A 13,631-nucleotide genomic window follows, 5' to 3' on the forward strand; every position below is an offset into this window, starting at 1 on the left:
GACTACGCTGCAGAGCTGTCTCCTGTACATGAGTCATCCCAATAAATGCCAACCTGCATTTGAAGATGTCCTAAGTATTTAGGAAAATTCACTTTTACTGTATGTGTAATAAAATTGTCAAAAGTTCAGTATTTGGTCCCATATTCCTAGCATGCAATGACTACATCAAGCTTGTGACTCTACAAATGTCATCATAAATGAATTGTGAATAATGATGAGTGAGAAAGTTACAGAGGCACAAAGACCATATCCCCAAGACATGCTAACCTCTCACCATTCCCAATAACAGGGGAGGTTACCATTTTCTTTGGGGGGGGGGGGGTATGATATTTATGCCTCTGTAACTTTCACACTCATCATTATTCACAATGCGTTCATGATTATCCGTAATCATGGTAGCATCCACATCAATGTAGGTGTTTAAAAACCTATTCAATTCTTATTTACAATAAAAGTAACAAAATACATGATTTATTAGGCACAACCAAAACAAACCGCAATCGCACCCAACAATATCGAAGAGTCACAAGCTTGATGTAGTCATTGCCTGCTAGTAAAATTGGACCAAATACAAAAATTGTCACTACTTTAATTTACATATAGGTGAATTAAATACATATGACACCTTCAAATATGGGGGGGGGCGAGATACATGAAGTGCTTTCATTTCTGAATGGTAAAACAGAGATGTATGAAAATACCCTCAAATAAAAGGTGACATTCTGTACTGTAGCCTCATATGAAACATTTGATCTCAAATCCAAAATGCTGAAACATAGAGTCAAATTAAAAGTTTTCACTTCCCTGTCCAAATAAATACATAGTGGAACGTATATTCTCAGTCTGTCATGTAATGCAATTGACACCCATTCAGCCAGTGCATCGTTACAAGGTTATAATTATTGTAATATACTTGCCTGCAGTGGACAATTATTGGACAAGACCGACCCCGGTAGCACTTGTTAACCTTTCTGTAATGAAACAGAAGAAAGTCTGCTATTAATGTCACACTTCAAAACGAGCACATGTTTTGGAGCACATCTGCAAAATTTGACTAGATAAAAGTCATATAGTATATTGTACATCACCAAATCAAACATGTGGATGACTGACAAAAAAGGGTCACATGCTGCTTACTGTATTTCAACAATCAGGAAAAATTCAGTTTGTACTTTTAGAGGCAATAAAAAATGATAAAACAAAAATTCTGTAATTCAGTCATGTTTGAACATTTCGAGTCCCCTTGGCAATCAAAATAATACGAGGGCAAAAGTATTCCATGTTGAACAATACGAATGAATGAAGGGTAATTTAAAACACCATATTGTGACATGTATTTACTGCCGTGATGGATGCGGTGGTAAAATGTCGTGATCCGCAACGCATTAACCTTGCACAATTAGAAATGTTACACACCACAGACACACAGTGGGAGCCAACTAGCCGTCTACACCCAGCTGTTGCCATGGAAACTACTGGCTACATCGGCCCTGTTTTATTTATTTTTATTAGGATTATTTTTTTACACTAAAAACTCAGAGGTCATTTAGACAAGAGGCTGTTTTTTTCAAACTTCAACGACGTTTAAAAATAAATACAAATGTCTAAACCTACACAGGAATATTATAATTTTATATACAGTAATTTATGAAATACTAGCATTGTACGTGATATACAGTAGCATATAATTGTTGTGACCTAGCATGCATATAACATTTATAACAAACCATATTCCATTTACTACATATTTTAAAATGAACATTTAAATGAATAACACTTTTTGAATAATGAGAAGGAGCATTTGTTTGTGAAAGAAAAACGTCATCAAAGTAAGATGAAAATAAAATGCATTTTACAGGTAATTTATCAAACAAACCAGGCATTTTGAGTAGTTTGAGAGTGAACAGAGGTGGTGGGAGTTATTATGCAAACCAAAGGGGTGGAAAAGTGAAAGTGAGAGGAGTGGAGGGAGAGAGAGAGAGAAAGTGTGTGCACAGGCCTGGCTGAAGAGACACGGTTTCCAATGATCACTTTTGTGACTATGCAACTGGGCTCATATTACTAGCTGCAACATCACAAAAATGACACTGGCAACCGCTAATTTCTTAGTTGGCCAAAACCACTACATGAGCGGTGCATTGTGGGGATATGAGGGTCAAAGGTGGGATCTCCTGCTCCGGGAAACCAACCTCTTAATCATTAGACCAAGAGGACATTTCCTCATGGGCTGAAGGTGACACTGATTTTGAAGTCGCAGGTAAGGCTACCTTATCATGAGAACGCTAATCCTACTCACCTCCTCTACATGAGCTCGCTACCGTAGTGAGAGAGCTGGATACCAAATGACCTCTAGTGTGACAGCAATTATCCTTTTAGCATGGTGAGCTCTCTCTAACCTGCAGAGCTTCTCCAATTAGATGGACTTACATACCAGCAAGAGAGCAAGCCCCACCACAGCTGAGTTCTTTATTCGTTATAAAACATGAAGCAGACTTCAGTATTTTGACTCAGCCAGTTGGGTAGCGTGAATAACCCAACAAGTTGGGTGTTAGGATTACCCAAAACATTGGTTCATTTAACCATCAATTGGGTATTTTTTACTCTCATGCTGGGTTGACCTAGCAGCTGGGTCTTTTTTTAACGTGATCCTAAGGGTTATTTTGAGGAGGCATGTCGTATTAGGGTGTGGCTTTCAGCTAGATCTTATTGGCCACCCATGAGAGTAAATGTCTCAATAACCTAGTACCCAGCATCAATAACCCAGTAGTTTTTAAAGAAAACCACCCAACTAAGTGACCCAATGTCTGCAACCTAGCAGTTGGGTCAACCAAACAACCCAGCATTTTTTTTGAGTGTAGGTACGAGCTTTCAGCACCAGTAGAGGTCAGAGAGGTTTCAGATGATAGGATAAAGAACTAGTGCCTTTCTTGGACATCATGTTTTTGCACTTCAGTTTTTAAATACAGCACAAATATGAGAAGAAGAAAAAAAATCACAGAAGTACAAAGCAATTCTTAACTTGTTTTTTTTCTGGTCTAAATTGTGAAGAAGGAGGATAGAATTCCATCCATCCACACATCTGAAGGCACATATTCTTATTTGGAGTGGGATTTCCCATTCCTTTCAGGGTGTTTCCCTGGGGGCCTATTGCGGCTCTTCTGCCAGCATACGTCAGATGAAGAACAAGGGAGCAGAGGTTAGACAGTCATTGGCTTTCCCTTCCATTTGCCCAGGTTTTTTTAGCTTGACATTTACCATTTAATTGGCTGTTTGAATTTAAAAAATGTTCAGGCCGTGCCATGAAGACGGTTAATTTGCTGCCTTGCATGAGCAGAGGAGAGAAAACAGCCCTACGATCAAAGAAGCAGTGCAGAAACATAAGTCTTACAGGAACAACCATATAAACCCATTCTCTACAGGAGTTAAAGAGAAAAGATCTGCGGAGAGAACAGGTAGACAAGTGAAATCAGGGCAACGACAAAAATAACGTTATCATATCACAAGCTAACACCTAAGGTTACAAAATCCCGGTTACTTTCCCCAAATTCCCACAAATCCCGGTTGGTAGATTCCCAGAATTAGGAGGGAATAAGCAAGATATCTGGAAATCTCCATGCGGGGGGGGGTTCTGGAAAACCTGGGAAAGTTACAAGAGACAAAAGGAGCAGCCGTTGGTCAGACGGGGACAGGTGGCCTACCTACGGAAGTCCAGCATGATCCTGGCTGAGTCAGGGATGCTGCGGTCCACCCAGGAAAGGAAGTGGAACTGCGTGACGGTGCGCGTCTCGTTGGTCTGCAGGTTCTTCAGGTAGAAACTCCTGACCAGGAAGTCCTCACACCAGATGTGTTCTGATACCAGGTTCACCTGCATAGACAAGGGAAGTGAGTGAGAACAATAGAAATCGAATCAACAGAACAGGCTTAAAACCTCTGGCCATGGCAATTTGACAAGTAAACTCATGGGTACACCCATTAGGGCACTATTGACTTGAATAGAGATGTCCCTTCTAGCGATTCTATTTCTGTGGTGAGAACTACAGTATTACCAGGTACAGGTAACTGCCAAAATAAAGGAAACACCAACATAAAGTGTTGGGCTACCACGAGCCAGAACAGCTTCAATGCACCTTGGCAAAGATTCTACAAGTGTCTGGAACTCTGTTGGAGTGACGCGACACCATTCTTCCATAATTTGATTGTGGTGGAAAACGCTGTCTCAGGCGCCGCTCCAGAATGTCCCATAAGTGCTCAATTGGGTTGAGATCTGGTGACTGAGACTACCATGACATATGATTTTCATACTCATCAAACCATTCAGTGACCACTCATGCACCATCATGTGCATGTTGATTTTGTCTATCCCCACCAGACGTGATCATGACACCAACTATATTAATTTGGGGACAGGTCAGAACACACATGAAACATTCATGGACATTCAGCTAGATAGGTGTTGCTAGCAGTTTGTCATGGGAGATGAACATTGAGTTGTTATTTAACCTGATCATGAATATGGTCCCTTTTTTAGCTGGTTCTTTGTAGAATTCTGCAACAATCGTTGCAGATAAAAATGAAGCCTAGTTAGTTTTTAGTTAGTTATCTTTGATTAATATCTCCTCATTCGTCTTTCAAGCAACCATGTGGGATGGTATCCAATAAGGAGGGGACTTGCAGCTCGTGGCGTGTCTCAAACAGAACCAAGTTCTAGTTTAGCGCTTGGCTACGCTGACGCTCGCTCACGCGTGCAAAGTGTGGGGGAAATGATGAAGTAACATATATGTGTACATTTGTTTTGCACGCTCAGTGCACGCAACTTGGCCAATAAGGTTTGCATGTAAGCATGATGGGATGTTAACTGCTTAATAACTCAGGAACCACACCTGTGTGGAAGCACCTGCTTTCAATATACTTTGTATCCCTCATTTACTCAAGTTTTTCTATTATTTTGGCAGTTACCTGCATATCAATTACTGTACAATAACTCTCACTGAGTGACACCCCTGGACCAAATCAACTCCAAACAGATATGTGGAAGGACAATACCACACCATTTCATAAAAATGAAGATGAATAATATATTAAACAAATAAAGAACACATCCTAAACAAGGATCATTGTTTTACCTCATAAACATGGTAGACATTGAAGCCCTCGTCCGGCCAGTACTGTTGACACTGTTTGACTCCATTTTCCGACAGGGGCGTTAGCATGACGATGACCACACAGCCATTCTCCCACACCATCTGAAGACACAAGGGAACATAGGAGGGCTCAAATCTAGTCATATTAACAACGGCAGGGCACTCATGAAGGATGAGTCAATAAAGTATGAGTTAATACAGTAGGAGTGAGTTAATACAGTAGGAGTCAATACAGCTGGCGCTAATGCAGTAGGAGTTAATACAGTAGGAGTTAATACAGTAAAAGTGAATACAGTAGGTGGTAATACACTATGAGTCAATACAGTATGAGTTAATACAGTAGCAGTCAATACACTATGAGTCAATAGAGTAGGAGTCAATGCACTATGAGTCAATACAGTATGAGTTAATACAGTAGGAGTCAATGCACCATGAGTCAATAGAGTAGGAGTTAATACAGTAGGAGTCAATACAGTTGGCGTTAATACAGTAGGAGGTAATATACTATGAGTCAATACAGTAGGAGTTAATACAGTATGAGTCAATACGCTATGAGTTAATACAGTAGGAGTTAATACAGTAGGAGGTAATACAGTAGAGGTTACTACACTATGAGTTAATACAGTAGGGGTTAATACAGTAGGAATTAATACAGCACCACAGAAAGGTCCCACAGAACATTGACAGCACAAGAAGAAATGTATAATGATGCATTGTGATTGCTTGATGTTTCTATATCTCCATTGAAACTAAATCAATGTTAGTCATTCAGCAGGATAGATACGTTATTATACGACGTACAGGATTGTGTGAGGGAAAGTTATTGGTCTGCACCGCCACCGACGTGTGATCAGTTGAGCTGTACTACTGTACTGTAGATCACAGGAAGTCACACAGCACCCCCGTGTGACCCTCACTCTCTCTGCCAACTGAGCTAGCTCAAATGATTCTCTCAATTTCATCTTATCACAATCTTATGTCTCCTTGGAAGGTAGAAAGGCCCAGTGTGGCCATTAGGAAGAAACAGTGGTTTTATGAGAGCAATAAAAGTACAATGGTCCTGCCTATAAACTAATGACAAAAAAAGGTGCTATCTAGAACCTAAAAGGTTTCTTCGATTGTCCCCATAGGAGAACCCTTTGAAGAACCCTTTTGGTTCGAGGTAGAACTCTTTTGGTTCAATGTAGAACCCTTTCCACAGAAGGTTCTACATGGAACCAAAAAGGATTCTACTTGGAACCAAAAAGGGTCCTCCTATGTTGACAGCCGAAGAACCTTTTTGGAACCTTTTTTTCTAAGAGTGTAGAATAAACAAATTAATTGAATTAATACTTTTAATTTAATTAACTTCTAAAGTAATTTAGTGATTAGACATCCCCACTCCATTATTGAGCACACAAGCAGAGAATAAAAAGAGAACCAAGTCAAAATCTCTGTTTGAACCCTCACTGTGACTGGCTTATTCCCTGAACTCTAAGGAGAGAACAGAGGGGGAGAGAGAGAGTAGAGGGGGAGAGAGAGGGGAGGGGGAGCGAGAGACAAGAGGAGGATAAGAGAGGGAGAAAGAGAGAGAGAGAGAATAGCAGGGGGGAGAGAGGGGAGGGGGAGCGAGAGACAAGAGGGAGGATAAGAGAGGGAGAAAGAGAGAGAGAGAGAATAGCAGGGGGAGAGAGAGAGAGCGGAGAGGGTGAGGCCATGGTTGAGCAGAGGTAATGGAAAGGAGGGAAGGTGGAGGGCTGGGGGTACGAGGGTACGTAGTGAGGGAAAGGCGGGTGGGAGGGAGGAAGGGGAGGATTAGAGAGAGCTGCAGGAGCCCAGTGCGGATTAGACAGACCAAAGCTAAAGACTCCTCGTCTCCTGCACCTCTGTTAGTTTATTTGGAAATAGTTTTTAAGTACATTCAAGGCCAATGTAACAATATTGAAAGTTGAAAGACTCATTACTTATTGCAATCTTTTAAAGTCCATCTCTCTGGGTATACTGTAGTTTTGATTTTCAATTATTTGCAAGTTACGATAAGCTAGTTTTAGTGTAAACTAAGCCAAATATTCAGCTGTAAATTGTTTGAATTAGATTTGGATAATGGATATGTTGTTTATTCACTTGATGAAATAAAGAACAAACAAACAAGAAAACAATAAGCAACTTTTTCACGAGGTGCTTAAAAATGTGACATTAAAGAGTAACAACAGCACATTAACAAAAGCCCATTCAAAATGGTGTATTCAATCAAGGTGCACTTTTCAAACAAAGGGAAGCGTAATGGCTTGATAAAAGCATAATTGCTGTGTTACAAACCAACCATCTAACCTGACACCACTCACACACACAAATGCACGCATTCACACACACACACACACACACACACGCACACGCACACGCACACACACACACACACACACACAATTTGCGTCAGAAAAACACCATTAACAAGCATCTCTTTTAAAATGACATCTGCCTTCTCAATAATGAAAACCTTTCCCTCTGTGTGGCATTACATGAATACAGGCTACATAATGACATGCACGGACCTACTGTCAGCGTACCTTCAGCTCAACATGGGGGAGTAAAGGAGCCAGCTGGTCTAATGGCTGCGTATCCAATGGCACCCTATTACTTATATAGTGTGCTACTTTTGACCAGTGCTCTATAAAGGGAATAGGGTGCCATTTGGTACGAAGCCTGTGCGTGTCTCTGGTCCATGCTTACATATTACAGACACAGCAGTACCACAGCTGATGCATTAACTCGACTGTATGGTAGCAATGGCTCTCATAATGACTGGGGTGATTTCACATTAATGCATAATAACACCATTTGGCAACCCGGCATAAATCCGAGGCAGCAAAGCGTTGCCGGGTTGTCAGAAAAGCAACAAACCAAAAAAAAATACAAATGAAATGATCCTGCAGTAAATGTACATTTCATAGTTTCATTAACCCCTGTAAGTCTAAGCCCTTAGATCGCAATATCTACTGAGCTAACATATGGAATTTGGTTCAAATGGATCATTTAGCCATTTGATTTTGAATTTTGAGACCCCCTTTTAAAAAGGAAACACTGAATTTGGTCTTTACTGCTATAGCCCATAGAAACGCATTGAATAACACATTCATAAATGGCAAAACAGACAGTCCAAAAATAGATCATAAGGAACAAGGTTTTGAAGCGTCTGTCCTATATCTGAGAGACATAAGAAAACTCAACAACAAAAACCAAGAGCCTGGTACTGGGTTACCTTCAAACGACACCCCTGAAGCTTGTGTGTGTCGTAGAGCAGAACAACCGACACCTTTGTGTTCGCGAAGCTCCGCCTTTCGATATTGGTGACATGTTAGCTCGTAGCTCCAATGGTTAGGCCCGGAGAGTCCGTTTGGTGAGAAGACCTCTTCAAAATGAGGACGCCCGCCGACAGAGTTCAGACGACTGCCCTAAAGCTTGTGGACGTCGTAGAGCCAAACGACCAACATTGTCGTTTTCACGACAGTCTCATGGTGGTGGTGACTTATGAGTTTGTAGCTCATACCGTTTGGGATTTACAGACGATTTCGTGACAATGGTCTTGTCAGGATCGTCTCTTGTGTAGAGGAAAAGCCGCTTTCACCAGCCACATGTTTTAAGCAATAGACGCAAACTTCATATCACCACAAGAAACAGCAAGTCTCGAGCATAAACACACAGGGAGCTATTCAGTATTCAAACTGACATCACCGATCATTTTATGGGTTACCTGCCAGAAGTCAGCCACGGTGGAGGGTAGAGGGCCTTGTGAAGAGATGTACATGGGGTTCCTCGGGTCATGGTCCATCTGGGAAAAGACGGGAAGAAGAACAAGAGTTGTGTGTGAAAACTGGGTGATCTCTACAGTGGAAAGGGACAAGAACATACTGCCTGGTTGCGTACCAAATGGCACCATTTGGAACACAACCCTGTCTCTACAGTTAGAGCTAGCTTATCAAGACAGTGAAACAGCAGTCCATGCATTCTCTCTGAGGAGCTACGGGTTGTACTCCCTCCCACCTAGTCTCCTCTACGGCCGCCCGGGTCTCCGTTTTTGTTTTCACATTTACTTCTTCACTCCGTTCATTTCTCTCACTCTCGCCCCCCTCTGTTACCTTTCCCCCCTCTCTATCCTCCAGGCATGGCTATTCTTTAATGCCTCTGATTAGAGGAAGACCATGTTCAAAGGAAATTACATTGCCTCTCCAACATATTATTGATGCTAGTCAGAGAATGTCACAGAGGCCTATAGAAGAGGCGCTCGGGGTGTCTCTCTCTCTCTGTGTGTGTGTGTGTGTGCGCGCGTGTGCGTGTATGGGTGTGGAGTGTTGGCATGCAGAACCTGGAGATACAGAGGGTGAAGGAAAAGATAGAAGGAGTTCTGCAATTGCCCCTGAAGCTCTGTTTTATATTAAAGATCCAACATAATGGGCTTGATACCAGCTCTACATTCAGCTCCACCGAACAAGACCCTGGCCTTTACCGTCTGTCTATTCATATTAGTCTGGGAAAGCCAATGAACAAAGGGGAGACTACTAACGTTTACAAAATATCTGATATTTACAAGACAAATTGCACATGAGCATTAGTCATGGCTATTGTTAAAAGGAGAAGAAGAATAGAGAAGACATGAGTAAACCCTTTGGAATTTAGGCTATTTTGTAACACACAGACAAAGCCATTGTTTCATTACAGAAGATAGTTTTTTTATATTCGGCTGATTAGAGTCTGGTTATTTTGGTGAGACCATCAGTCAAACACACTTCAAGCACCATGAATGTGTAATGATGGGGTGCAACAGAATTTGTATTCCCCAAATAAACACTTTGGTTTCCATTTAAGGTGGGCAGCCTGCGCTAACCAGAGCTAACCAGCTGAATCAGTGCACTTCAGTTCATTGGGCATTTGTACTTTATGGGCTCCGTTTTGCAATGTGCCAAAAAACATGGTTGTTCGGTATTTTTTGAGGTAAACATGGTATTACGGTATATTTTTCCACAGTCCGAGTTCTGTTTTGTATGAAATGAATCATAGCCCTTGTATGTTCCCATGCCTTCATACTGCAAAGGTTCATACAATACAACAGTTGCATTCAATAGTCTTGCATTGAGATAAGTATATATCTTAATATAGAGAAGAAGAAAGGGATAAACCTTTGTGTTACACAGAAATCAGTCCTGAATCTCCACTGGATGACACTCCAATGACAGACATCCACACCCATTACTATGGAAATGGTTGCAATTGTGTAGCACTTACAGGGAGCCATTTAGGGCTGGAGCAATAACAGAGAGGAGACAGAGGTTGAGTCCATAAAGGCACCCTATTCCCTGTATAGTACACTACTTTTGACCAGGGCCCATATGGCTCTAGTCAAAAGTAGTGCACTATATAAGGATAGGGTGCTATTTGGGATGCCCCCAGATAATAATACCAGGATCTGCTGTAAGAGACACAGTAGATTGTCTTAATGGACGTCTTATCTTCTTTTATGAACTTCTTTCTTTATGAGATTTCATAGTAGTTATATTAGCACCGACTAGGGGAGATGATTATATAGGTTTAACTAAATTCTAATCACTTTGACTACAGATGTGAAGCATAAGATATGGAAACGTATACCTGCTATACTCAACCATAATATGAAGCTAGCTAGCATGGTCCATTAAAATGCACCTGGCTTTACAAATACATTTTGTGAGATCACCTGGAATTCCTGTTGCCGAGCCGTGTTATTTGAAATGGCATTTCTGGAGAAGAACTAAAGAAATGAATGCCCTTTCCATTCTACGCGCTAACGCCTCAGATAGCGGTGCTTTGTTAGCATCACACTCTCCTGCCTAGTTGAAATTCCACAGATAGCTTTTTTTTTATTTTTTATATCCTGACAGAAATGAAAGACTTGATGCTAAAAGCTAGAGGCTCCAGCTCCCTGTTGGGCAATCTCAAGGACACAGACATACAGTAGCTATGCGCTGCCTGACATCACTGTATGAATACTAAAGGCGGCACATGAAAAGATGGCCTCCGTATTTCAGCTTCTCTCCTGCTCTTCTCTCTCTGTTGGTGGGAAAGCTAGATAGACCTTGGGAAAACAGCATCTTTACCAAATAAAAGCTGTTTGGTTTGAGGTAAAAATAAAAAAAACGAACAGAATATTCTAATCTTATTAAATATTTAAACAATTATTCCCTTGTAGTGCACTACTTTTGACCAGGACCCATAGGGCTCTGGTTAAAAGTAGTGCTATTTAGGGAATAGAGTGCAATTTAGAACGCAGAACACTGCGTGCTGGATTCCTTTCAGCTAAACCTCACACCAATGACATTGTACATTGTGGGTGCCCAATCGTCTGTTGACCTGAGCTGAAGAGGTTTGGAGGAGCATCGGGGCATAATGGGTGTCTAAGGTAATTTTTTGTGCCACCCCTCCATGACTGTGGGGGTAGAGAGGATGCCCCCCCTTACCACCCCATTACCACTCGAACCCGGCATTCCAAGAAAAAGATGACAAATGATTTACTTGTGGGCCATTTCCCTTGGGCTAATGAGGAGGAAGAGGGTGTGTTGACAGATGTAATTATGGTAGTTTCGCAGGGCTCAGCCAGGGGTCCTGTTGTGGCGTAATTACCATGCTTTCATCCGTACAGCGCTGGATCACTGATTACTGTGTCTACTCCGCTCTGCTCTGCACCAAGCACATCATAACCCACTCTGACTACTAATAGCAACACGGAGGAGTGGAGAAACGACTCCAAAGGACAACTCCACTTGTCATTTAATTGTTTCCCACTTTGAAAGGAAACGCAAATACAGGGAAGAGATCATTTGGTTTGACGTTCTAATATTGGAGAGATGGAAATGGATCATTACAGATCTTGAAAGGACAATCTTGTGGAAGTTGTTCTTATCAAACAGAGATAGAAATAGGGAGGAGAGCGATGAGATTCAGCCCAACGACAACACGGATATGTAGTAGTCGATTTTATACTATGGCTTCAGAAGCAGTAATACGTATAGATTGTTATAATGAAAGGATGATATCACTATATCTTAACATTTTACGAATACATTAAAATGCATGAAATACAATAAATACACGCGGTCAACAGTGCTTGACTTGGTCTGAAATAGGTGCCAGTAATAATTTTTTGGTGCCGGTAGACAGCAAATTCTCCAGTGTAAAAAAATCATTAAAAAAACACTGAGAGTGTCAAATCAACACTGAAAGCGTTGAGTCTGTGGACCCATATAGACACCGTAACAGTGTTAAATGAACACACTGCTTATTGTAAAGCCTTATTCAAATCTTTCCCAGAATGCCACCCATGACAGCTCCGGTGAGCTCCTGCCCAAGTCAAGCACTGGTGTTCAAACTTCCAGATGTCCTGTTAGGTGGTATACAGTAATAGGCTTTTAGTCCATCTCTCCAAAGAGTTTTCCCTGCTGTATTTGAAATGCATAGTGTCCTATTCTTTTTCAACGGAATCCATCTCTAGCAGCCTCAGGGGAAATCAGAACTGGCATTTACTATGAAATGTTTTTTCGTTTTTTAAAATACAGGAATATAACCCTGAACTTTTCTGATATTTGAGCTTTGTTCTGGGGACACATTATTGAGTCTAAATAATAATACACCCATTGTTCTGGAAAGAGTACATTAAAACAGAGCTGTTATCTCAAGAGAGCAGCCATTTCAAAACAGAGAAGGTGACAAACTATTATTTCACAAGACACGGCAAATTCATTGAGGTGCAAAGTGTGGCGGGAACAAAGGCAAAAGGATCAATAGGCACATTTATGACAAATCACAAAAACAAATTGACTTTCAAATCAGATCTCAACTGGTCTTTGTGTAGAGCTGCAACAATAAAGCTTAAAAGAAACATAAAGCGAAAGGAGTATGGGATGTGGACTGGTACTCACAATTGGGCTAGCATTGATGTAATCGGAGTTGCCATGGTTATTCTCAGCCTTCAAGGTTATTCTGGAATGATCATCTGTAGTAGAAATACATAACTCACCACACATTTTTTGCTTTTCCACGATTGAAACATTGAACTATTGATAAATGATAAGGAATAGAAAATCATTTCTTGGTCAGTTCACATGGTCATGAATAACACAGGAATAACCTAGTAATCGACTACTGAGAGATGTGGTCATACTGCGGTCAATCGTGACCACACGGTCAGAGAGGTGTAAAACTACTCACAGACGACCACGGCGTCGGTGAGGTTCCTCTTGGTGTTGTGTTTGTCCTGGCCCACGTTACAGGCGCCGGGCTCAGCCAGGTAGCCACACATCGCCTCCCACTCCTTCTCCAGACGGTTCTTGTTCTTCAAGTGGTCCTCCATGTACGACTGAGCAGACAAAGGGGAGAGAAGTGGATGCCATTTAAAAACAACCCACATAACTAAATAATCTAACAAAGGGTAATGAACTGGAATTGGAAAGGTAATTACATACAGAAACATTTAGAGGGGAGGGA

At 41.3% G+C, this 13,631-nt stretch overlaps 1 protein-coding gene across 1 annotated transcript in view; it reads right to left on the reverse strand.

Annotated features, from left to right (window-relative positions):
• Positions 1 to 13,631, reverse strand: part of ptprn2 (protein tyrosine phosphatase receptor type N2) — a 192,229-nt gene that overhangs the window by 9,712 nt on the left and 168,886 nt on the right. The window contains exons 10-15 of the mRNA XM_038997264.1: positions 13,356 to 13,503; positions 13,067 to 13,140; positions 8,872 to 8,949; positions 5,124 to 5,243; positions 3,699 to 3,865; positions 918 to 971 (exon numbers count right to left, since the gene is read on the reverse strand). Coding sequence (XP_038853192.1) covers positions 918 to 971; positions 3,699 to 3,865; positions 5,124 to 5,243; positions 8,872 to 8,949; positions 13,067 to 13,140; positions 13,356 to 13,503 — 641 coding nt within the window. The remainder of the gene's footprint in view (positions 1 to 917; positions 972 to 3,698; positions 3,866 to 5,123; positions 5,244 to 8,871; positions 8,950 to 13,066; positions 13,141 to 13,355; positions 13,504 to 13,631) is intronic.

Source organism: Salvelinus namaycush, chromosome 7 (genome assembly GCF_016432855.1).
Source record: "Salvelinus namaycush isolate Seneca chromosome 7, SaNama_1.0, whole genome shotgun sequence".
Taxonomy (NCBI): Eukaryota; Metazoa; Chordata; class Actinopteri; order Salmoniformes; family Salmonidae; genus Salvelinus; species Salvelinus namaycush.